Raw genomic sequence first — 27840 nt, 5'->3', positions numbered from 1 at the left:
GAGGCAAAAATAGATCTACACATAATACATACATATGTATACAGATATATGCAGTAAGAATAAGAAGGGAAATAACATCGGGATGTTGGAGGTTATGGCACTTTGAGTCTCCCAGTTTCTTTCAGAGAAGGCAATAAGATGTACTTTAGAAAAGGTGGAGATCATTATAAAAACAGACTTTTAATAAGGAGATAGAAATATGTATTAAAGAGTAATGCTGAGTTATAGGTGCAAATGAAGGCATCAGAAGACATGTGCTCAGTTTCACAGAACCAAGTCGCCATGATTGGTGATGTTCAGGGCAGGGATAGCAAGGGAGGCTGGGAGGCCACTTGATGCCCCCAGAGGCTGAATGTTGCTATTCCTCCCTGGTGATGGTTGTAATTTCTTTAATCTGCAATTAAATCCTTGTAAACATTGAGATGATAAATTGACATTAACCCTTTTATAACTAGCAGGAAGTGGGCGGAAGAGAGTGTCTATTTCCAAAAGACTTCTGGCTCAGTGGTTTCAGTGTGCTTCTCAATCAGCCTGAAAATTCCATAGGTTCCATTGGCCCTTCACATTAAGAAGGTAGCAGAAAATTGCCTGCCGCCTCACACAACATATATTTTACAGTTTTCAAAGACTGGAACTTGTCATTAATCAGGAGAGGGCTGGCAGCATTCAGCTCACAGGATAAAGTCCAGTTATGCAGAACTGTATTAGACAGCCCAAGACATATCAGGCTCAAAGTGTACTATCGAGTACTGTCCAAAATGCATTAACAGAAAGAGCATATACTAAAAGCTAATCCTCTGGATTGTAAACTTGTTTGAGCAGGGCCATCCTCACCTGTTGTCTCTGTAAATCAAATTGTGTTACATACTACTTGTTTTGTCCTGTCCACCCATTGTACAGGGAATTTGATGGCACTATATAAAACAATAAATAATAATAATAATAAAAGGAGCGGATAAAGCATCTAGGTAACTTTTAAATTCTGCCTTACCTCCCTATGTAACCCTGGTGGACACATGTGAAATTACAAGTAGAACACTTTAGGTCACAATAGGCATATTGTCACGGGGTCAGGTATCGAAGGTGGATCCAACAGATAGAGAAGTCCAGTAAACAGTCCGAGATCAATGGCAGGCAGCGAGGTCAAACGTATCCGAGGTCAAGGCAGGCAGAGTAGATGCAAAAACGGTTAAACAGGTCCGGGGTCATAGGCAGGCAGATCAGAACCGTGGTCAAATAACAGGCAAAGGTCGGTACACAAGGCAATAGCGCAATAGTAGAAAACAGCACACCCAAAAAGCATAACACTTTGAACGGGTAATGACTGGGAAGACAAATGGAGCTTAAATAGGAGACGGTACTCACATACAGGCCGCGGCCGACGCGGACCTTCTACGCGTCATAACCGCGGTCCCGGCGGTATGTATAGGGGACGCGCCTGCACGTCCTCGGCGTGCAGGTGCGATCCCGACCGAGGCTGTGGAGGCAGGGCTGCCCTGCCGATGTCAGATCGCGGCGGAGGCGGAGCCGCGACACTGACGCGTGCGCACGGAGACGCCAGGTACTGGTGAGCCGACGCGAGCGCCACAGGTACGTGCCGCGGCGGCGTACTTGACACATATAATCAGGGGCGGACTGGGCCGGGGGCAGGGGGGTAATTGTGATTGTGATTGCAGTTAATATATATATATATAAATTTAACAGCAATCACAATCCTATCATGCCCAGGTTCTAGGATGTGCTGGCTGGCTTAGCATGATAGGAGTGTGATTGCTGTTTGCAATCATATAAATATATATATATTAATAGTGTTATTGATTTTTTTTGTCTAATTTTAGTGTGTTACTTTTAATAAAGTATTTTAAAGTTTTTTTTGTTTTTTTTCCGGCGGTTTTGGCCAAGTGAATGCTGAATTTTCAGTTTCGGCCCAGAATTTTCATTTCTGTGCATCCCCACTATATACTAAGCCATTCACTGAAGTGGCATACACCACATCAATGTTTGGCTTAGTATATAGTGATAGGGGTTGTACTGCAGTATTGTCCGTGTCTGGCACAATGTATAGGCACACATTGACGGTGGTACCGCATAATCCCTAAGTATATAATGATAACAGTTATGCTGTACCACCGTCAATATGTGCCTCAGTATATAATGATAACAATTTTCCTGTACCCCTGTCAATGTTTGCCTAACCATATAAACTATGCAGTTTTAAAGTGTGTGGGGGGGTGCCACATACAGGATCTGCCACAGGTGCCAAATAATCTCGGTACGCCCCTGCATCGTGCGGCAGTCAGACCCAACGGCCATGCCTCAGCTCTTCGTTCCACGTCTTAAAAGGGGTGAGATGAAGAGCTGAGGCACGGCCATTGGGCGGCGCGGTGCGTGCACGCCGGCCGTTTTAATTTCACTAGGCGCCGGTGGAGTGACTGCCGCACGACGGCCGCTTTCAATGTCGCAAAGAATGGGTTGGAGGAAGGTGTGGAAGAAATTCAAAGGACTTATAGAGTGAGTTAAGAATAACTGCTATAAGGGGGGCAGGCAGAAGATCCAGATCTTAACGAACTTTGCCAAGCATATGGTCCATACACATCTGTGGAAGGGGCTGCTTGATTTCATGTCATGAATGTATGAGGGAGAACGTCATTAGGTTACTCAGGTCTTCCAGTGACCATGTTTGATAAGGAACCAGGAACTACATATCAAGTAGAGCAACCATCAGACAATAACAGCTTAGTTGTTCTAGTCTCAACATTATATTTTGCATAAATATTACAAGTTCCAGCTAAAATACACTGTGGCCATTACATGTGTAAAAATGTTATCCACGATAAATGAAATACATTTTCGCCATATTCTGCATAATACTATGTTAAATTGAAGTCACGTATGCAGCAACCTCTCGATCCGTTTACTTTTTTTAAAGCCAAGGGGAATCTGGAAGCATGTTTCTATACAAAGCGTCTTCGAGAAGTAAAAGAGACAGGGTACTTTGAAAAGGAAACGCCATACAAAACAACTATTTTCATTTTAAAAAGAAATAGGCATTTAAGTGTCTAAATAGAATTGTAACTAGTTTTCTTTTTTTCTCTACAACAGGGGACGGGAGAATGTAACATGAAATTTATCAGAAGCAGTTTGTAACCGGTCTCTTCAATGCTCCAACATAACTCCTTATTAATGGTAAACCGGAGTCTCAATTATTTTCCTTCAGCAAATGTCACCCCCTTGTGTCAGCGTTATGGTGTTTCTTATCTCGGAATCTTTTATCACCAGGTTTGTTATTTTTTGATTTTTATTTTTGGTTTCTGCACATTTTTATTAGAACTCTGGCAATACTCCGGGATTATGTATTTATAAAGCTGCCTGATTTAGTCCTTGTCTACGGAAAGCTTTAAGTGTTTACGAGTCTAGTTAAATACTGATATCTAAGAAAAATAAAAGTGCGGATTTGGCAAAGAAATGTACAATTCAGAACCATAGACAGTTTCTGACCGCTCTCAATGGCTTTCATTTCTTTTTATTTAGTGGGGTATGAAGACAATATTAACGGAAATTTCTGCAAAATGTACATTTTGATGTGGAATAGTTTTAATACCATGATAGATACAGAATGTAACAAAATAAACTGTGAATACTAAAAGGATGGAGCAAAAACATACCAAGCACCTAAATTAGGCATTTAATTTGTGTGTGGAAGGTAAGAAAAGAAATTCAATTAGAAAGTACGAATAATAAATGACACTATGCATTGCGTTCAATTTACAGATCAAAGGCACCATAAAACACGTGTGTCCTCTTCCAGACGACAGGACAAGCGGCAATTAAGAGCCCTTGTTGGTCTAAGGAGCCTCTTGGAGGACACCTACGTGAAAGTGACACAGATTCCTCATGAGACTATACTTTTGTAATATATTTTGAAAAATAAATGTATGGCTATAAATATTACATTATTATGATTTACAAAATGTATTTCCTTTTTGTCTATTAAAAAAAGAGGACCAATAAATATTTTTGCTTTGGGCCTCCAAAAGCCTAGCGCCCCCTCTAATCCCCCAAGAATTCTATGCATTGCTTCTTTACCATAAACTGAGTATGGGATCAATGTCATTTGCCTCTTGGGCGTTTTCCCCTCCAGGCCCACAATCCCCGCTCCCGTCTTCCGTCGTCCCTGTTCCTGTCACCGAGGCACGGAATTGCACGGGCTGGATGCAACCTTTTTAATGAGTTCAACGCAGAAGCAAAACCTCTAGGGGCACGGGAGCCGAGCAAGGTCTGAACTTCTGACAATCGCTGCACAGAGACAAAAGGAGAAGAGAGATGAAGGCGAGAGCTTTCAAGATCTGAGTCATTAGGATGAAACCTGACATGCTTTAAAGCAGATTCACTCTGGCTGGATCACAGCCTCCTATACATTGAAAGTCATTGATATTCCTTTTGAACATGCAGGGAAATGGTTTAAAATGACACATTGAATGTTTTTTTTCTCTCTTTCGCTATGATGACTTATGCAAATAGGCGCAATACATTACAGGGATTTAAGCCTGTGCTGTCCACAAAAAGATGTATGGAAGACATCAGAGCACAAGCTCTTTTAAAGTCAAATATCCCTAAATAGATTGGGAGGAATTATTTTCCATGCCTTATATTAGATCCTGACTGTGACAAATAAAAATAGCATATTTTTAGAGAATTGAGCCCACTGCTTCTCTTATGTATTATTATTATTAGTATTATTATTTATTATTATTAATAATAATATTTTTATATAGCACCATCATATTACACAGCACGGTGCAATGGGTAAACATGACATAACAAATAATATAACAATTGGACTTACAGAAACCTCTTATTAGGGATAACTAAAATATTATTTAATTAATTATATAGCACCATCATATTCTGTAGCGTTGTACACTAGGATATGAGATTGTATCATAGACATCGTATCGAAGCATCTCTGGAAACACACTCTGTAATCACTCTACACATTACATTTTGTCTCTGCCTCTATTAATATTTGTCATTTATGACATTCCCTTTATTTAAATTTTGTTTCCAGATTTTACAGGTTGCCATCCTATAAATAAAAGATAATAATTTCCCTGTTTATTGCCTTCCCACCGTACCAGGCTCAAGAACATTTTTGGGTCTTCTAAATAAATAATAATGATAAATACATTATTAATGGAAATAAATAAATCATCGTCATGACTAAATAAATGATAGTAACACCAATAATAACAGCAAACACAATTTTTGGCTAGTCCAGTGTAGGATTGTGTGTAATCCAATTGGATCGAGATGTTCTCAATTTTTTTGATTACAGAATGGTTCTAACAGGCCATATGCAATCAGATTATTGACAGGCAGGAATAGTCTATCAGCGTTAAGCTATTTTTAGTTTGAGATTTGTGTCGCTGCGTGTGGGACGTAAAGGGTAAATGCCGTCTTCAATTGTTTTAGTATAATGAAATATATTTCTCAACAAGCCTATATCTTATGATTTGTATTTTTTAATGTGTAATTGTGTTATAGAGGAATATAATTAAAGATTTTGAGATTCATTTATTTTGAACATTTTCCCTGCCTACCTTTACAAAGACCGACCCCAACCAATCAATAAAGGTAAGCAACTAGATAGGAGAGAGATAACTTGGGAGGAATAATCATGAGGATCTTGAGGGCAAGGAATGACTATGCTTGCTCCCATCCATAGTATAGATATAGGGTAAGATTCTAATACGTAGTGTTTAATGTACTCTGTAAACATAGATGTACACAAAGATGGACACTTTTGTTGTAGGGGTGTGGCTGGAGGCGGATTAAGGGTGTGGTTGGACTATGGGTGTGGCTTTACCAAGACAGTTTATGTGACTGTGTGACCTAAAGATTATCTTGACCAGGCAATCCTGGTTAATCAATGCCAGGGTGTGCTGCTCACTTACATGTATTGCTGCTCGGGAGCCAGATCTGCTCCCTTAGTGTACAACGACACCTGCATATATCCAACCGGCTACCACATATACGTTATTTGTTGTCTAATAAAGTACAAGGACCCAAGTAAAGTACATTCTCAGTCCAGTCCTGATCTTGACATCCAGTAGGGCCTCTAAAACCCAACCAGATACGCAATCCATCACGGCATTCAGGCATCATATGGCTGTTTCTCAATTTCTTGCAGTTCTTAAAGTTTCCAACCAAGTTTGGTCCTAATGTGTTTCTATGTAGGACACACAGGGAGGGCAGAAGAAGCCATTTTAAACTTTTCTACTTTTTCCACAGTAAAATGTCTGCCTAGTGCCTACTGGCCAATATCATTCCTTACAAAGAGAAGTACTCATTTCCAAAACGAATGTGTGTTCACACACCCCTCGTGAGTTCCCACAGAAATTTCTGCCAATGTTGGAAAAAAATCATCGTGTTCCTTGGCCGAGTCATTTTTGAAGAAGACTATAACATTAGTTCCATTGGGGATCATCCAATAAAGTTTAAGTGCTGAAGCAGCGCTGCGGGGGATATCTGAATAGATTTGTGTTTGAAAGTTTAAGTTCATTTTAAAGGGATTTTTTTCTGACAATTTGTGCACTATATTATATATTATATATAACGTTATATATATTTCGGAAAAGAAACATAAGCAAAACCAGAGAAGCAGTAGGGAATGGGATACCACATATGAAACACATTAAAAAAAATGTCATGGTATTATATTATCTTTAGTGTATGTATACAGAAAGATATATTCTGCTGCTTTCTACAATGACCAAGCACCCATGATATGAAATGTTCTACACCCCCCCGTCCGACGGTCTCCTAGCCTTAAAATATTTAAACGCCAATTCTAAAAATACAATTTGACGGAAGCCCACCACATCATTGGCCCATATAGCCATTTCACACATTGTGTATCAGGCTTCTCTTGCCTTTAGTGAAGGATTCTCCACACCTTCTTTTTTGTACACAGTAGATATGCTCTTTAAGCTATAAAGGACTATGGGGATGTAGTGACCGCTTTAGGAGCTCCATTACATTCACTCCAGGTGATGTATCTTACTGTTTCAGGAAGCAAGTAGGGAAAGACCGCTAATCCATCAATATTCCAACATATGCGTCAGTAACACTAATACGGGTAACTATATAAAATGTAGGCATTGATGATATGTAGGTTCTCAACATGATTCTTAAGGACTCTACAGGATCAACTAGATTGTTCAAAAAGCAATATTTGGTCAACTACCAAAAGGCCTTGAGGGATAGCAGCCATAAGGGACACTCTCAATGTTTTAGCTCACCATGTCCATTTATATAATTCAACTATATATTGCTTTTTAAGCATTTTCTGAAATATGTGAGACATTCTTTTCATCTCATATTCATATATCTCTGACATTTTTAACATTTTGTGGATGGAAAAGCTAAAGTTGCGGTAACTAGTCATTGTTCATTTGAAGTCTGTTCCTCCAAATAAACAATTTACAGAAACCACTATTCCTTAGCACAATAACTGGTAATGTTCATATTTGCATCTGACAGTAAATATACAGGAAAAGGTGTTAATAAAATACAGTAAGAGATACAGTAAGAGTTACTGTAAGAATTAATCAACTTGTAATGGCAATGCTGACACCATGTGGACAAAAGTAAAACTGCAACCAAGATGCTTCTACATAAGCAGTGGTTTCAAAATATTCACCAAAAACATCTAAATGTACCAATCTTACACATATCCCAATTGCCTTCACAATGCCTGGCGTAAATGTCCAGAGCTGATGTTCAAGGTTGTCAATCTGGATTCTCTTATGGACAACCTGCGAAGGACATTAGTGCCTTTCCCAGATTAGTGCCTTTTGCTAGAAGTTGGCAAAAGTTTGTTAGCATTTGCCAGAGTTTTGTGTGCATGGGGCATCAGTAAGTAAGTGGGAAACCTAATTCTTTACAGTTCTATGAGGTGGCCAGAAATGAGGTATCTTTTGTTTTTAAAAAACCACCAGATTTACAAAAATTTGCCACACATATTGATTCCATAAACCGCATAATTTTTGGATGTATGGAAATCCCTACCCTCTTCTCACTCCCCTTACATTTAAAGATCTCTTGGGGGGGGGAATCAAATGTTGATATAATTTTTTATGTAGATAATAAAAATGTTGTTTAATGAGTGTTTGCGCTATTTAATTGAATGTGTCCCACGATTAGCACAGTACCAGTATTTTACTTGAAAATATAACCTGCTTACAACATCATTTCCCATAGGTTTTCCCTTTAACCCCAAGTACTTAATAGTTAATATGTATGTATGGCCTAAGTGATCCTAGTCATTAGATGACTGTATTTCCTGGTGCGGTCCAATAAAGAAGTCCTTCCAAAGATAACTGATGATAACATATGGAGGAAACGTGTGTTGCTGCAGAAGATCCTGTGCACAGGGATATGGCTCTAGTGATGTTCTTCTATAGCCAGGGACTTTGCTGTATCACTTTGCAGGAGAGGTGATTAATTAGAGGAAGGGATGAATGTGTGAGCATGTGCTGCTCCCCACATCTGTCCTCTTGCAGCAGCAGCAGGGAACTCCAAGCGGGTGTCATTTCTTACCCCCTAATAGTAATCGTATCTGACATCCGTGCCAGCTGTTTAGAGACTGCCAGGCACGGCACTTGAAGGTGTGTAAACAGCAATACTATTCTGTCTGCTTTATGATTCCGTGGGCACCACAATTAATGTCCTATGCATACTTTGGATTGTTTAGAAAACTATGTAATGACTCAGAGAATTAGTATTATATGTTCTAGATCTCTGGGATATTTTTTTGCCCATTTAAACGTTTTCTATTTTGGAAGCAAATGGGAAAAAATACCCTAGTTTTTGAGAATTTCACACTCCATAAGAATCAGCTTTACAGATCACACATTAGAAAGTAGCAGGGTTTAACTCAAGTTGTGCAATAAATAAGTGCCATTCTTTTTCTGAAGTTAATTAAAATTGCTCATGCGTTTAGATTCAACGCCGATCTCTATCCTATATATATCGTCTCCCCTGTGTCTGTGAAATGCAATTCCTGTATTGGGTAAGGGTGCTACGATATATGATTATGGGTATTCTTAGACATCATTGTTACCAAAAGTAAAAACATATTCAGAAGACATCTGTATCCTCCAAGACAGAGATCTCTTCTCCCCTGTCCACTAGACCAACATGCATGGTGCGAGTTTGAAATTGATCATGGCATACCAATTATTATTAAGGTTGCCCCACCATTACTACAAAATGCTGTGATCAAAATAACAGAACCAATGTCTTATCTTTCCTTTAATAAATTTTCTGCCCATCTGGGTGATTAGCATTGAGAGTGTGAATTTGTGTTCTTCCCAACATTAGAAATGAGCCAAAGAGGTTCACTTGTTTTACGGTAAACGCTAAGCCACCCCATTAAGTTTCGAAGAAAAGGAGTGCATTTTTCTGAATACTACTTAACTGCCAAACAGAATGTCCTATGTTCTTGTACTCATTATTAGAGTTTATTATTATTATTATTAGACACTGTGATACAGTCTTACCCAACAAGCTGATCTACTAGAAAAGAGGGACATCAGGGAGGAAAGAAGCACAAAGGGACTGTCTGTTCGTGTATTCCTCAGTTCTCATTTATGTGATTTAAGTTTTCATATTTTATATTGATGTGACAGAGTTTAGCACTTATTGTGGTAAGGTAAGAAATTTATAGAAAACAGCACATTTTGTGTTTCTGACGATGAATTTAATAAGTTCATTTTGAATCCCCCAGACCTAAGGTTTCATCCACAAGTAGGACTGGCGGCTATAGAGTTTCCTGGGAAAGTACAGCCAAACTGGCCTAAGCTCTACGGAGGCCATCAAACAGCGGGGCATTAATAACCTAATTATTAGCTTGGAAATACCTGAGCAGCAGTCCATGTGCTGAGTGTGCTCAGTAGGCACTTTCCTGGGCCAAGAAATAGAGGAGAATCGGATGCTTTACACCTCAGTTCTAATTAGCTCCCCACCGTTTTCCAGAGACAACAGATGAGGAATGACCAACAAAAAAAAAACACATTCCTACCAGCTTTTCTAAAGTCCCATGTGCTTTGGAATGCCGGGTTTGTGTTAAGAACCGCATGAGCCAGTGCTAACCTAAGAATGTACAGCCATTGTATGTATGGCTGGCACAGAAATAATGCCACGCACCCACAAAGAGATTTATTTTCAAAAGGGTGATTTTTAAAGTCAGGCATTCTAATCGGATATTTTATTCACCCTCTAATGAAATCACTTGCATAGGCTTTCTCAAGTAGGGCTACGTTTTAATTCATATAAGTCTGTTCTTAGTAAACATGTACTACCGGTAGGCTCATTGTATTGTACAGACAGACATTGCACTATAATTATAATAAAACCAATAATAACTAGACTTGTGCATTTGTATTGGGGTGAACATGAAAACGATCACGAAGGTGTGTTTTTGTTGTTCAGCTCGAATACCGAACATACGAACATGGCGGCGGCAAAACATATATGAAGACGAAGACACACAACACGAAGAATCTTCGTGTTCGTCTTTGTTTACTAATCTCCCTGGTCCCTTCCCCATCTAGCCTACCTTATCTACGCACCATCGCAGGGGTTAACGGGAGCGGAAATCCGTAGGTTCGCCATTAGGAGTTAAAGGGACCATAAGAACGACTTTATTGGTCGCGGGCAGGGTTAAAGGTCCATACGAGCGATTCTATTGGTCGTTCGTATGTACCTTTAACTCTTGGAGCGGGGAGACCAGTGGTCACCCCCAGCCAAGTTGTGGCATCAGGATTTTAAAAGTCTGTACGAGCAGAGAGGCTCCCTGCCGGCGACCAATAGAGTTGCTCATACAGACCTTTAACTCTTGGAGCAGGGAGACCAATGATCTCCCCAGGCCAAGTTCCGCAGGAGTTATAGGCCATGTGACCGACTCTATTGGTTCCCAAATTGATACAATCAAATTTTATCAATTGGCTTATTTGTAAAAACAAAGAATGAGCCATAACATGTATGCAAGAAAGAGCAGGGAATGTGAATGATCAAGTAAGCATACATAATGCCACAAGTTTTTAAAAGCTGCCGATAATACTGGCAGATGATTCACCCTCTCCTTTTTTCACAAAGATATTGTGCATTACAAAGTACATCGAGCTCCAGCTTCTAAGAAAGGCAACAAGCAGTTAGTGGACAGTCCACTATGTTATCTGGGAATTGGCATAACAGGACAACTGGCCAGGAACGCAGCTTGGTGTATGTTCCATTAGAAAAATCAAGAAAATATGCCCCATCCTGTGTTTATTCAGAGACCAGAACCCCTAAATGGCTCCTGAAAGCTGCTGATGGTCCTAAGATAGCTTCTATGACCATCAGGGGGACATCTTAGGGGTCACAACTGGATGGGGTATTGTAGGCAAAGGTCTACTGTACATTAAGCAAAATTGTGCCTTGTTGCTAAAATATGCTGAAATATGTATTATAACGGATGTGATGGAAAATATTTGGTGACAATTTTGTAGGTATATATACAAGTTAAATATGAAATATTTTGCACATACTAGAACTTCCCTAGCATCTTATAAAAAAATTCTGCTTCCTTCATTTTGTGTCCAACACAAAAACACAAAAATGTTGATGTTGCACTTTGGATAATTACCAGTATTATGATTGTGTACCTCTTCAGTGATAGCTAAGTTTTAGCTAACTTTAATAAAAGTTAATAATAAATTGGTTAAAAGGATCGGTTCTCTGAGTAAACTTGCTGAAGATACAAGTGTCAGGCTAATTCACCATTATCACCCATCGGTGTTCATTACAAAACAATTTGGTTTCTTATTTCAGAGCATTCAAATTAAACATAAACTGAATTTGGGAATAATTAAGCCTCCTTGTATTCCGTCTTTTGTCTTTATTCTGATCCGTTGCTTGTACAGTAATTAAAATTTCTCTGTGGGAGCCTGGGTTGGGACTGCTTGTCACATCGAGTTAAAGAAATCCACTCTTCATCTCAAGGAAGGGACAGCGCCACCCGCAGCCATGTCATCTGTTCCTGAATTGTCCCGGCAACTGGGCAAGCTTATCGACAGAAACCTGCTTCTGCTACGAGAAAGTATCAGTGGTAGGTATCAGTACTTGGGTGAAATAGAAACATTGTTTGATAGGTTGACAATGGCATTCCAGCTGTGATCAACGGTTCTGGTAACACGTCAAAATAAATAAGAATAAAAAAAAACCCCTTCCTTAAATCCAACTTATTATTGTTTTATATGTTTTGAGTAGCAATCAATGTACTATAATTATGTATTATATGTTTTGAGTAGCAATCAATGTACTATAATTATGTATTACTATATACATATATATATATATACATACATACAGATTTTTTTTTTTTTTACAAGTCGTAACATATTCTTGCATGATTCATGAACTAAACAATATTGTCTGATCACAGCTGTAATAACAAAATACATTACAAAAAAGCTGTCCAACTCATCTTCCCATAGGTAACTTTTGTTTTTCCTTGACACTATCTTTACCCAGTTCACTATCAATCTTACAATGGTAAATAAATGCATTATTTTTAGAGACATAAAAGGGATATTACCCCAAGGAAATCGAGTCTTTAGTAGAAGTTGATACATTTTATTGAATATAGAAGAACCAAAAGCCATATCAAAGCCTCAACTGGAATAGACGGGGAGCACAACCTCCGATTGAGTAAAATGGTTCTCAATGGATTTCTCTGGGCCGCTATGCACAGAGTAGGCGATACTTCGTGATTTAGGTTGGGCTATGGCTCTTTAATTTCTGCTGTCTCACATTCACCCATACCCACCATATTGGGTAATTACCAAGAAAACCAATTCTCAAGTAAAATAGGAAGCAAAAGAAGTGATTTACAGTATATAGTGCTGTACATATTATCTTTCTTGTAGGTACAATGCGGTTGTTCAGCAGACATTATAGTAACACATGGTTAATACAAGCTTGTATATTGAGTGTGAAGTACTGTCTCTCACTGAGGAATTTAAATTTAAATTTTGTAAAGTGTCACTCAGGCAGTTAAATCATAAAACCCTTAAGAAGTATTCAGTTTCACTACATTTAGTTGAGAATCTTCCCAAAGACACGTTAACGTCTTTCATCCTCTTTCATCTTAACATGACACTACAGACAGAGCTTCATGCCCAAGCGCTATCACAACGTTGGTGGATGAAGACTCCGCTTCAAGCCAATGAGCCGTAGGGATTCACCTGCACATATTGTGCACAATGCCGGATTGTTCTGAGCAATGCCCACCCCAGCCAGAGTGATAGAAAAGCAGTGAGGTCAGCCGGCCACATGTCTGTCATCCTGAGCCTATAAAGAGGGGCTTGGACTGGACCGAAACCAAATGAAAGAGCCTTACTGTTCTGTGGCTATCTCGCATCTCTCTGATGTCACGGGCTTCGCCTCAGCAGCTCACTTCAAAGAACCCATCCTATGTTTTCCTATTAATTTGGAATAATAACAGAGCATTTTCAGCTCTATCATTTCTATACAATATGTAAAGTAGCAAAGAAAATCATACACAACAACATCTTCTGTCCTAAACCTGTTAACCCCTATTGTCTTTATATAGAGAAGAGTGATAAAGCAGTTGTGGACCAGTTTATTCCTGGTCAGGGCTACCATTTATTATTAATTTGCTAGGAGGCAACAAGTCCTACTCTTGGCACTGTCCTAATGAAATAACGAATAAATAAGACATTTTCCCTACATCATTAAACATCAGATGTTTAATGTACAATTAAACATTTTTAGTGCAGGCTTTACTGAGAATCTTTAAAATGATGTTAAAAATTATATATATAGCAGAAGCTTATAATAATGTTGACAATGTATATGAGCATCGTGTAGCCTTTAAACTTCCCAACCAAGTTAATTTTGATTTTAATTTATAATTATATGAGCCGTAGTGGACAAATAGTAACAATAGAGACAATATGAGGTTCATTGTCATACCAAATTCTATTGTCATCCCAGTACTGTATAGTTTCCATATTGCCTCTTATGTTTGGTCATTGAGGTAAGTATAGTCGCTATCGTCGGTGTTAGACAAGCCTGGCGTTAAGCTTGTTGGGAAGTCTGTGTGCCAGGTTCTATTAAAAGGCAATGTATTAAAGTCTCTGGGCTGAGGCTCATATGAATGTTTTATTTTATTTATCCTCATTCTTTGCTTACTGTGTTATCTACTTCATCCTTGCCTTAATTAGCTTATTGAACAAACTCTTCTTGCATTTTTTCTTTCCTCTGTCTCTATTTAAAGTTTAAATAATTCAAGACTTAAAGAGGTGATGTGTCTTATGCTCAAGTAGTAAATAAAATGATCTTGATATAAAGTTTTTTTTGCAGCTTTCAATCTAAATGAAGCATGTGTATTGAAGAAGAGCATTATAACCAAGACATTAATGTATATTGTGGTAGATTGTAAGCGTATCTTGTCTATTTTTAAGAATATTTTGTATTGGATATTTAAGTGCCATAAACCCAACTAGATTATATTACATTTATTTATAAAGCAACGGTTGGTTCTGTAGCACTATTACAATAGAGGGAGAGTGAAAATGAACAACATTACAACTGACATTGCACAACAAGGCTAACACACATTTGCAGTACAGAAGACGATGGTCCTACTAGTGTTACCGTTATTTTGTTCAGATAGATGAACGGGGGATCAGCAATGTTTGATTCAAAGTGATGATGTATCTTTTTCTTCATATCTGACCATAAATTGTCAATTATCAATGGAAATAGTGCTGTCCTTACAGCAGATCATTAATACTTGAGCTTCAAATCCTTCAACAATGAGTAACAGTAATAAAGTGGAGTGCTTTGGTGGGCACCCAATGCCCACTGATATTATTAAATTGTTTTCTGACATCTATTAAATAAAGGTAACGGAAACAAGACCCCAACATTTTTTTGTGTATTGTGTATAACACAGGTCACTATTTTATGTTTGAGTGCTGGCCACATCCTCATTAATGGTGTATCGTTATTACATCATGTCCTGCCGATGGGGTCAGTAAACACAGGAGCATCCAAAGAGGTGTCTTCTGCTCCACAACTTCACAACAGGGACATATAAAGTGTCAGGGGGTCAGTCACAAACTTGGGGTACTAATCAAACTCATGCATGGACCCTCTGTGTAGACCCCCTAATGCCTCAGTTTGAGCTGCAACTATTGATCCCTTATCTAAGTATCGCACAGAGCATTCCTTAAACACTGAACCTACGCACCCACACTCCAACCACTGTATCGACACCGTACAGGACCCTTGCCGTAAGGGAAATATCACTAAAATAGGGATAAAAACAAATATTTTGTATTCTAGCACGGTGTCCATACCGTCGATCGGAGCCCTGCTGCATTTGCAGCTCCAGAGCATTGATGTCTAATCATTGGTTTGATCTGAGGTGCAATTATGTCTGTTATCATTGGAATGAGACAGAGGGTGAAATAGATTTGCAGAATATTGCTGAACTGTGGATGAACCCACAGCTTCACAACCTAAGCTGCTGCCAGAAAGGTCCAGCGGGGCTTCAAAAAGGAATGATTAACCTCTTCAGCACCGCTCCAGTTCTAAGCAATTTATCTTGCCATTTAACATTTTTGTGTATACTTCCACTGTATCTATCCCAATATGCTATTGTTTGGTAATTACAGATCAGAAATGTATCTATTTCACATATATATATATATATATATATATATATATATATAATGTCCAAAATTAACAATTGCACACCAATCACCACCTTTTTAGCCCGGTGCCAAGTAGCTGCAACAGCAAATCATAAAACATCCAAATATATAGTTATTTTGCCATGTGTGGTAGACACTATGATAGACACGTATGATAACAAACAGGTTGCAGGTCTGGTTATACACATTTGCAGAAATCAGCAGTTGATATCCCATTGTACAGCGCTATGGAGTACGGTGGCGCTATATAAAACAATACGTAATAATAATACCCTTACTGCTATCTATACAGAGCCCAGGTGTGTGTCTCATATAAAATGATTCTAGTGTAGAATCACAAATTTAATAAAAAAATGTAACCAGAACGTTGTAAGGATAGACATCATTTCTTGACTTCCTGCAGGTGGCAGTAAACTTCCTATTAACTCCCGGTAAACTATGACTGTTCAGGCGGGACCGTCATAACTTCCACTGCTATCCCTCCTGTGTGTGACATATTTGTGTTGTCGTTAGGGTTCCTAAGTAGATTTTCATTACTTGAAGGAGATGAGTTAAAAAAACATACAATAATGTTTTGTTTTCCTTAGTTCCAGTATTTCCCAGAGAAACAGCCAATATATCCAGTGTCCATAGTGGTGCGTCAGAAATAGGATATACATGTTAGTTGTATCTTTTTATATAAGTGAATCATGATTTAATACTCATTGGTTCGCTTTACTTTCCTGTATAAATTAGACTTCAGTCTCAGTACATTGCAGGAGATGCTCACTGGGGTTTAATAACACATAGAGAATACCCTGTGGTAATCTTTGAACTTCTGCTTGTGACCTGAAAGTCTCCTGGAGCTCAGAACATTGCAACAAAAATGTTGTATGCATTCCCCATACCGACAATGGAAATGTTGTCTGGCATCCTATACGAAAGATGCATTTTGCCAAAAAGGAGGCAAAATCCAGCCTTATTTTCGGCAATACGCAGCTTCACATATGGCGCGTCCTGTGCCAGCACAGGATAGTACTGTCCCAATTGGCGGACGTCTGGCTTGGAAAAACGATGCTAGAGATGTGAAGAAAGAAGATACAACAACCCGTGCACACGAAGGGAACAAGGAACTAAGGGCAAATCCACATAGCTTCACCTAACACCTACCTACAAAGCACACAACGCTAGGTACTGACTACAAAACTATACCACCAACAATAAAAAAACAAAATGGAGTTCACTTTTTAGGTAGCCACAGAAATATAACTATATGAATTAAGTATTGATCACATCCCCAGATCATTTCACGCAATTAGAAAAATAGATACTGATAAACAATGTCCCCGGTGTCAAGATAAAATCAGTAACAAGAATACAGATTAACTCTTTACAATAAAATCAAACTCAGTAAGGTTTCTTTAATCTGAAAGACGTTACAGTGTTGTAGCAATAAATGGATGAGTTATGTTTTGGAATAGTTTGTAAATCTGTAGTTCGTTTTTGGCCAGAACAGGACAAAAGGCACCTTGTCTCCTTGACAGACCTATCTCTGAGGTGGGCTACTGTGTGCATAAGGAGAGCATAGACATGGTGCACCTGGGCCCAGCTCACAGGAATGTCAGGGATTTGGCCATGTGCTAGACAGCGGTGGTATGCGGACAGCCAGCTTCTGTCTGCTTGGCGTTTTACATGATCCATGCTGAAAACATTTCCTCTTTTATACTTCACGTGACACATCAAGGGGCAATATATAAGTGCCACCCCTGACGGGACCATCATTACTACCGAAATGAACTGATACGATCATGCTGGACTCAAAATCAGCATTGAATTATTTTGTTCCCCTGTTGGGAATCCACACTTTTTTGCTTTGTATTTCTGCAGGCTACAGAGAGATGGCGGTATGTGGTGGTTACAGCTTGTTTTTTGTATAGCAGATGCTAAGAGAAGTACTTTGAGTGGAATAATTATAGTCATTTCAGCACATTGAATTACCTTTGATGCTTGTATTCGGTGAAGAAAGTATGCTTTCTGTAAATAGCAGAAGCATGTTTTCTTCTTGAAATAGTGGCATGTAATGCCAGCCTAAACTCATGCTTTTCTTGTAACATTTATGGACACATACCCGCACCTGCAATCATTCACCTTTAAGGGAGCGACTGTCGAGGGGTTTATCTTCTCCCACGCACCATCATTAACTCATTAAATGTCAACAGAGCATTCTCTACATCTAGAACAGTCGCATGTATAAGTTTTGCCTTTGGTTTTTACACCTTCTCTTTTATAAAGAGATCTTTTGTATATCTATTCTTCACTACCATTACCGTTTACATATTTTCAATTACAGATTAATGGGTACATGACTATAGAGTTACTGATGTTCTAAGTTATTTCAGGTTTCAACAAATGGAGCGAGTGAGTTGTCCATTGCCCAAATGGACAGCAGTTCCCGTACAGAGTTCTGAATGATATGAATCTGTCTGTGCTTTAAAGAAGCCCCTGCAGGGCCCGGCAGGCATGCTCCATCTAGGGTTTCAATAACAAAACCTTTTAGTGCGTCTGACTAGTCATCCCCAGCTTGAACCCGGCTCTGCCAGGCTGTGCCGAGTAACTGGATCTGTGGAGGTGCACAATGCACATACTATTTTGGGCAAGATGTTATCACATTAGAACTGGCCTCCTGCACGTGGTCAAATAGTGTTTAATCTAAGGTGGGCTTGAATGCTGTCCTCCAGCTCCATCAGAATACACCTTTTAACTTGTGTTCAAATCTAATGCAAACTGATAGACAGACAGATACTTTTTATGGTCTCACAATACGAGTGTGTGCTGTGAAAATTGCAGCTTGAAATGTATGATAAGCTGAGAACCTCATTTCATTTTCCTCTATTACCCTTTTATAACATATGGTTCTCATTCCATAAACGTAATGTATTGTAGATTTACGAACAGTAAAATATGGAGAGATATTACATTGGACAGATCTTGTTTCTTCTGTTCTCTTGCCCTTAGCCCTAAATGCACCATATGCGCCAAAGACCTCTTTAAGTCTAGTCATAGACACTACTGTCCTTGTTCAGAAAAATTGTCTACCCATCTTCCTGCCATGTTGCTACACCCTCATCTTCTCTTTTCCATAGCCTTGTGACAAAGACCAGGAAAATAATGTGGTGCCCTGGTCAGTTCCACACCTTCAGCCATTCCTATGGACTGGGAATTGATCTTGGTTAACGTTCACTGTTGTAAGACTTGACTTTTCTAACTCAATGGTCAAAATGATATATATATAAAAAAACTTTTTCACCTATTAAGGTTCCTCTTGAATCAAGGGAGAGGTAAACTCCAATTTAAGATTGGATGATGATCATGAATTTAGGCTTTCAGGATGTACACCTGCTATTCTCTATCTCAATGCTGGCATTAATCTGAGTTCATCTTTCAGACCAAGGCTGTGTGCAGAATGAGAGGGGACATACTTTTTTTTAGCATAAATGTAATGCACGGCTGAACACTCCTTGCACAACGGTTCTTATGGAATGAATAACCCCTTGTTTTCAAGAATACAAATCAAACAGCAAGAAATAGGATCTATTTCACAGTTTCCCCTTGAAAGTCTTGAATATGTTTTTTTTCCCCAGTCTTACCTCATGGTGGTATTTGATCACTTGCATTGTTGTGACGCAGCTTTTGTGTTCACCTTGCTATCTACGGTGTATAGTAATTCTTCTTGTCAATCTTTAAAGGAACACGGTGGTCTGTAATCTCTTACCAGTGTTATTTGTCAGTCTCCTCGCTAGATAAGTAACATTGATATTTCACTTTTTTGTAGCTCAGTTTTTTTTCTTCAAGAACCATATAGGTAAGCAGAGATGGTTCTATGTGGTCAATCCATGAGAAGCATTTCTTGTAAAATGGAATGATTGAATGAAGGTAAGAAAAATCACATACTATAATTATGAAGAAGAATACATTCAGATTGCTGATCCACCAAAATCTCTGATGACACCACAGTAGACTGATCTTTTAGATTTTAAGGTCGCAAGTGCAGGTCCCTCTTGTCCTTCTACACCTGTATGTCTTAATGCGTGTTGAAGTTACTGTTAATTTTTAATTCTTTGTTAAATATTTTCACTGTCCTCCATTGTAATAGTGCTACAAAATCTGCTGGCTATGTACTATATATAAACAAAAAAAATATAATCCCTTTACTATAACCCAAACCAGAAGCTGAAAGTGACATCACAGGGATCTGTCTGACTCTCAAGACTGTCAATAACTCCCATATATAAACCAGGCCCAGGACTGGCCATCTGACAAAGTCCGTGGGCCACTGGCCCACATTATCATATACTCAGCACGTGGCCAGCAGCTGGATATGCCTTGCCGCACAATACGTGAGCAGAAGAAAATACAATGCAGCTTTGCGTATCCAGCTGTCGGCTGCACTGACTTCATCAGGCGGCTGCCAGTCTTAAATTGGTAGGGCTTGCTGGCCATCACCAGTCCGGCTCTGTTATAAAGCTTTTGAAAGTTAGTGGAACCTTAGCGTTGGGAAATTTTAATCCCGCTCTTAATGTTTTTTCATAACAAGTGAATAATAATGGTTAAGCTAATATCCCTGAACTAATAGCATTTGGCCACATAAACAACAGGCTTCTGTATAGGGTATAACACTGTTTGCAAAACACGATGAAATTTATCTAGATAACATTGTCCCTTGCTTCTAACTTTCCCAATGGAATAACATGAATGTCAGATAGCACAACATAGGACAATAGTTCTATGTCGCAACTGCCAACTTTTTGTGAGCTTTCTGTACGTTTTGCCCCCTAAAACATTATGTTATTTTGAAGGTCATCCAATATGAGCCAATTTTAGGAGTAGGAAACTTCTTTTTACATTCCCTACCCTTTAGATTTGATATTGAAAACATTGTTAGTAACACCATTAATAAGGACATCTCTTAACCACCGTTTTTTGAATATAGATAGCTTAGACTCTGTAGGCACATTATTCTAAGCTACCTTTCCTTAATCATATTATGTATTATTTATCTTAAAATTCACCTACAGTGTAGTAACTTGGAAACATTGTCTTTAGACTGCTGGCAGCTTCAACAGATTTCATTCTCCACACCACAGCCTGACGAGGACATAAACTTTCCCAAAGTCTATTGATTTTGTCATTGGGTGGGAACATAGGGTTGTCAAAATCAAATTGCCATATATGGTTGTATGTTTTCTGGATATCAGGGTCCTTTATTGTGATTATTAACCTATATAGGGCTTAAGGGAGGGCTGGCAAGAGGGTCATGGGGATAGTTATTGTCTGCTTTGATTTAAACATTTTAAGCCACTACCAGAGGCTTTTTTTGTGTATCTTTTTACTTGCCGTCTTACATTTTGCCACTTTTTTTCTAAAGTAAGAAAAGCTGTAGGTAACAGTTACACCCTAACTTTAGCAATTATGTATTGGACAGGACACAATGTTTTGTGGTACCATATTATTGGGCTTGCCAATAGCTTGGGCTTGCCCCTGGAAGGCTGGTGCCAACTGTTGTCTGTTTTGTATCCCGGGACTAGGGTTGACTTCTGTATTGTCAGGGAACTGCCAACACCTTATCTAATAAGGTATACCTTACTAAGCAGGAGTTAACTTAAAGGAAGGGTAGTAAACTGAAGGATAGGATTATGTGATTCCTTGTGTTGTATGTTTGTAAGAATTCAAAAACAATATATTGTTATCTCCAGTGACACTATGTAGTTTACATGTATATCGCAATAATAAGGTGCTGATGACCACCCGAGCACTAAAAAACATTTTTACCTTGGGTAGAAGCTGCAGCTCCATGCCTCTTTTACCTGTCATTCTTAAAGGAACAGAGACTAAGAATTACATTGTGCACTCTATACAGAGAGCTTCCAGCTATCCCAATGAGGTTAATGAACCAAGCATCATTCCTATAATTCCTTAGCTGCATATGGAATTTATGTGGCCTATTAATATGGTCATGCCCCATTCTCATACCTGGGAACTTCTTGGCTCCGGCTGCCTGGAGCCTTCCCTTACGGGACGCGGCCAGGGCTGCACACTGACATCAGTGGGCGGTCCCGCTGATGTCGGTGGGCAGTCCTGCTGATGTCAGTGGGCAGTCCCGCTGCAGCGGGAAACACGGCAGTGGGAAACACCCCCATTTAAAAAAGAAAATGGGCGGGGAGAGGGCGTGTCAAGACCCCGCTCCCACGACCCAGAGGATTCGGGTCTTGACCCGGAGAACCGGAGGAGCAGCGCTCACCCGGCAATCGCCGGACAAACCCGGAGAGTTCCCAGGTATGCCCATTCTACAACAGAGTATTTCTAACTTAAGACATTTGTTTATAATATTACTATCCATACAGACAAACTTTGCTTAAAACTTTAACTTCCTTTAAAACTTATGACTGTCTCACTCCTTAGGTCCCTGTACTGTTTTAGAATAGATAAAATGGTATATTTACTTGACGAATACCTACAACACTTTAGTAACACACAGAACATCGTGCAGCCAGTATTAAGTAATGCTACTTAGTAAATCCTGACCATTAATTGTGGGCTTATTTTACACGGAACAATACACTGCAAGATTCTGTTCTGTTCCACACTTTTTACCTCCCCCGCCCCGTGCTGAGAAGATAAGCTGTGTGCAGGTCAGTTCTCTAGTTAAGTCTGTCATCAGGTGCTAATTTATGCGCTGGCTGATCCACTACCCCTTATCTGAACATTTAGAACAGGTGTCACCTGGAATCCAGCCACAACCACAGGACTAAAGTAAAGATGTGACCTCCATTCATAGATCAGGAGGCCTCATCGTTCATTCCTAAACCCAATATTTTTAACCCTACAGAAATGTTCTGCTCTCAAACCAGCAAACTGGGCAGATGCTTAAAAAAGTTCTACTGCAGAAGAGACTGAAATTGTACAAGTAGTTATTATATTTGGCATCTAATAATTGTAATATTGTGCTATTCTCTTTTTATAACAGTTCTAGTTTTTGTAAGCAATGGTATAGCTCAGACAGTTGGACACTCGGACTAATGAAAATCTATTTTGGAATGGACTTCATTAGCATTGCCATAAAGAATCAGCTCAGTGTGGTTTGAGCAGGGAAAGCCACCCAAAACGTCCCATCGCTGACAACAACGGCAGCCCGAGATGTGCAGATAAAAGATGTTAATTGGCACAAAATGAGATAAAACCTAGTTTTTGCTAACCTACGTTACTCTATACAGAGCTACATTTTATGCTGGAGGAGAAAAATGTTTTCTGTGGGAATTTCTCTAACCCTTGCCCCCTCCCAGTTAAGTGAACATATACCATGTGTTGTGTCATTCCAATTAAGTGAATATAAACAATGCTGTAAATCGAGGTTTCTGTCCCCAAAGTCCGTTTTAAGTGGCTTGTTGTCAGCTACACTATATGGACAAAAAGTATTGGGGTACCGGATCTTTACACAAACAGGAACTTTGCTGACATTGCATTCTAAATACATAGACAATAATATGTACTGTAGTTGGTCCCCCTTTACAGCAATAACAGCTTCCACTCTTCTAGGAAGGCTTTCCACAAGATTTTGGAGTGTTTCTATGGGAATTCTAAACTCTGAGCATCAATAGTTACAGCGGGTCATGTGGTTACTGCGCGTTCAAAAAGTGGAATGCAGGTTTTTGACAATATGTTCCAATTTGTGGGTAAGTTTGCTGGTCAGTAATTTATAAGCATGTTGGTTTATTTATACCACCACCAACAAGACTTATTTGCTTCATTCAAACCCAGTAGACTATATCTGGTTTCAGTTTGGCTGGTTTAACTCTATAACACTGAAAATAAAACTTGCCAAAGTTCTACTACCTTTGGGGCATCCAATAGGACACACCACTAGAAGGCTGACATGAGACAAAAAAAAATATTTGGTACATTTGTGAAAAATCAAGAGACCAGATGGGTCAAATGATTATTATCTGTCATCAAATGTTGTTGCTGTTTTTAAACGTGAAACCTACTAATGACCAGAAGAATCCACAAATCCCATTTTATTAAATAAATGAACCCGAATCAGCAAATGTTCATATACAGATGTAGTCTCTACTTTGACACCTTCTTAGTTCTTAGTAACAGGTGCCTAAATCAATATTTGTGATATGAAAACATGTAAAATAACACAAAATATGATATATTTAATGGGCATATCATGTATGCCAGCATTGCATTTTTCATCCTAACAAGATAAAAAGAATTAATCTACGTTTTATATAAGTTAACTGCACAGATGTGCAACATTAAATATCTCCAAATAACAACATTTCCATGTACAATTTGTGTCAGGAAAATGGGTATTACAGTTACACAGGCAAAATCCTTCCTTAACCTTCCTCGGGGCACTTCTAATGGCACTAGGGCATGTAATTAAGTCTTCTGCATTTAACTAACATGCCATTTTAATATTATATCTAGTGGTGTTATAGGTACTTGACAAATAAGAATGGTCATCTGGCATGATGGTTGATTAACTTCAGGGACTTGGTTGGATTAAAGCAGAACATGTGATTTGAGTCTTCGTGGGTATTTTAGTAAATTGATGTATGACTTGTTCAGTATGCAGGCCCAGACTGTTGGGCTACAGCACCACATGCTCACCCAATCTTTTCATATTAATCAATAAACAGACCCATATGAGCCCTATGTCTTCTGCTATAGGAGAGGAGAATATACAGGTTACCCTTTGTTGTCCTTTACAACGTACATAGTCTGAATAGCTTTCCTACAAATTGAAATGTGGGGAACAGAACAAGTCCAAGTTCAGTAGCAGCTCTTTACACAAAGAAAAGAAAGTCTTAGATTTCCAGTAGAGTTGAGGTTTCTCACATTCATGCAATGTAGAACATCTCACACCACACCTGGTTTCATTGTCAACATGATTATTAGTTTTTCAATCCAGTTGGTATAATCCAAAGGAAATTGTGTTATCGGAATCCTTAGGCATCAGGAGCCTGCGAGAGATGTGGCTTGACAAGTCAACAATGTCGTCCTTTAAAAGAAACTTAACTTAAATCGCTATAAATCAGACATAATCAGTAGCATCCAACAGAAATCCAGAGTTTCCAGACAAGAAGCCGTAATACTGTGCATCCAACTTGTTTTCTCAAGAGGTGAAATATGAATTTTGCATGGAGTATAGACGGTCAATTGGGTTTCCCACTCGGGCCTGCATTGATCCCACTTCGGGTGCTGCTAAAAGGCACTCCCCCAAGTTGTTAAGAGAAGCATCATCACTGTCCATATCATGAAATAGCGACTCTCCACCTTAAAAAAAAACAAACAAAACAGAATGAGAAAGATATTCCATATAGGATTAGAACTATTATTGTTGTTTGTTTATAACCAGCTGTTCAGAATTCAGAATATGTAATTGGTGTTGATAACACACTACAGGATAACGTACAATATGCTATAAGATTAGGCAGGAATTACATTTGCTTAGCCAGACAAGATCTGTATGATGGGAATTATAGTCCAAAAACAGATGGAGTCATATAGAAATTCTGTTCCCGACTGAAAAGCTATTGCGAAAGAAGAAATCTCAGCATCTGAATAGCAGGATCCAGGGTAACGTGAAACCATAGACCTTTTTGGACACAAAAATTCCAATACAAGATCAAGCTAATATTTTACTCATAAAGTAGACTAAATATGCACCAAGGTTTATTTTGCTTCTGATGGGGAATATTTCTGATACTTAAGATCTATCTCCCCTGACCGAACTACTAAGACAGAGAACAATCAAATTATTCAGTCGAATATTTTGAAACCTTACCAACAGGCATTCCAAATAGCAGAGTGAGTTACCTGTAATAATACACTCTAAACGCCAAATAATAACAAACTGTGCTCATTTTGACAATTTGTATTTGTAAAGTGACATTGTGTTTTACATTGGTGTAATATTCCAGTAGACGGAACGTGCTACTTTCCACGGATTTTTACATATGGCCAAAATGTTTTGCCCGGTGCTATTTAGCACCGTGGATTCACATTGATGTATGGATATCGGATTCCTGTTATATATATATATATTGGTATTGTTCATCTCATGACTAAACTTGCACAGGAGAGTTCAGGGACCCAAGAGAAGTTGAAGCTTAGAAGTAGAAAACAATATGGTAAGGCTTCATATGCTAATAACTTTTGTGTAACTAATTACCACATTCCCCTTCCTGGAAGTACTCTAGGTTCCATATTTCATGTCAAATAATACCACAAATTGGACTGTTTGATAAGTTAGTGATTAATACATTTATAGTGCTGTACACAGAGCCAGCCTTAAGTGTTCTGGCGCCCCCCATCCCAAAATAATTTACACATATTCATTAATGCAGTCTCACAAATCATTCACACAATTCATCCACACATTTATTCATTCATTCTCGTATGCATTCACACAATTCATCCCCACATTAATTCATTCATTCTCGTACGCATTCACACTACCCCCTCTCCCCATATACCCCTCCCTTCTTATTATCTGCCCCTTCTCACTATGTACCCCCTCTCCCCCTTCTCACTGCATCCCCCCTTTCTCACTATGTACCCCCTTTCCCATTTCTCACTATTTAACCCATCTCCCCCTTTCTCACTATCTAACCCCTCTCCCCCTTTCTTACTATCTATCCCCTCTTCCCCTTCTCACTGCCTTCCCCCCTCTGCCCCTTCTCACTATGCCCCTAAATAAAACTAAATAAATAAACTAAATAAAACTTTATTTAACATGGAGGATGTTAAATAAAGTAAAAAACAAACAACAAAAAAAAAATGATGTTTTAATTTAAGTCCCGGGCAGGCGCCCCCTGTTGCCATGGCACTGTGCGGCCGCACAGGTCGCACACCCCTAAGGCCGGCCCTGGCTGTACAGTGGGCAAACTATTTTCACATCACATAACAGTTTGGATTTACAGAAACCAAAGGTTAGTAGGGCCCTGCTTAAACAATTTAGAAAGGATTATATTTATCGTGAAAACACATATTCATTATCAAATAGAGTGTTGTACAATAGTTTACCTGTATTTCACTCTAGAAAAAAGTACCTAAGAGGTGACCTAATAATAAAGTGCGAATACATTCAATGTTATGTTCTTCGCAGTAAGGGCTGTAAAGCTTTCAAATGCCAGCTTGTAGAGTTGGTGACAAAATTTACTGTGGAGGTCTTTAAGATTAAACCGGACGTTTTTTTGGCAAGAAATGATATTCAGAGGTAGACATGGTATTTTAAAAGTAGTTAATTCATAGGATTCATTGGACTGCCTGTGTAGTTATGATGGAACTCAAAGGGTATTTTTGCCTTCTTTTGGATTGATTTTCATAGGGGCAATTTGGATAGGCTGAATTTACTATGTAACTACAACTATGTAATAATTCTGAGAGGGTCGTATATTTTAACATACTTTTAAACACTATGCTGAGACAGTATAGTGTGTGAATATATATATATATATATTCACACACTATACATTATATATATATATATATATATATATATATATATATATATATATATATATATATAAAGCCTGTAACCTCATAGGGGCTAACATAAAACAGTAATATATTTACATGCAGACCCGAAGTTGCCTTGTTAAACCGAGATAGTATTTTCTCTGAGATTATACCATACCGTATGGATGCATGTGATCTCCTGGCATTTGTGGGGGAGTAAGTCCTTGCTGGAAGGGGTCTGAAGGGTACATGTTTTGCTCTATGGAGAGAAGCTGTTGTTGAGGCAACGTTGTAAAAACGTTCATGATGCCTTCAATACTGGTGCTGCCGGAATTATGTGTCTGAGCTAAAAAAAACCACCAAAAAAGCAGCGTAAGAATGTAACACAATGTAACATTATACCTTAACTGCATATTTTACAAGGAAACGTATTGTGCAGGTATAATATCACAGAATTACACTGGTTTAAATCCAGTTCTGGCACACTGCAGCAAATGTCTTAGTGCCAGTAATTGTAAGTTTGGTTGTGCCAGAAATCTGTCGA

The 27840-nt window shown here is 38.8% G+C and overlaps 1 protein-coding gene across 1 annotated transcript in view; it reads right to left on the bottom strand.

Moving 5' to 3' along the window:
• Positions 1–24948: 24948 nt before the first annotated feature.
• LOC149283317 (LIM homeobox transcription factor 1-alpha-like) overlaps positions 24949–27840 on the bottom strand; it is a 38330-nt gene continuing 35438 nt past the window's right edge. Inside the window, exons 7-8 of the mRNA XM_089497728.1 lie at positions 27475–27642; positions 24949–25109 (exon numbers count right to left, since the gene is read on the bottom strand). Coding sequence (XP_089353854.1) covers positions 24949–25109; positions 27475–27642 — 329 coding nt within the window. The remainder of the gene's footprint in view (positions 25110–27474; positions 27643–27840) is intronic.

The sequence above is a fragment of the Sceloporus occidentalis genome, unplaced genomic scaffold (assembly GCF_023333645.1).
Source record: "Sceloporus occidentalis isolate IW3139 unplaced genomic scaffold, rSceOcc1.0.p SCAF_106, whole genome shotgun sequence".
NCBI lineage: Eukaryota > Metazoa > Chordata > Lepidosauria > Squamata > Phrynosomatidae > Sceloporus > Sceloporus occidentalis.
Note: the sequence above shows the minus strand (reverse complement) of the source record. Positions and strands in the feature narration are given on the sequence as shown.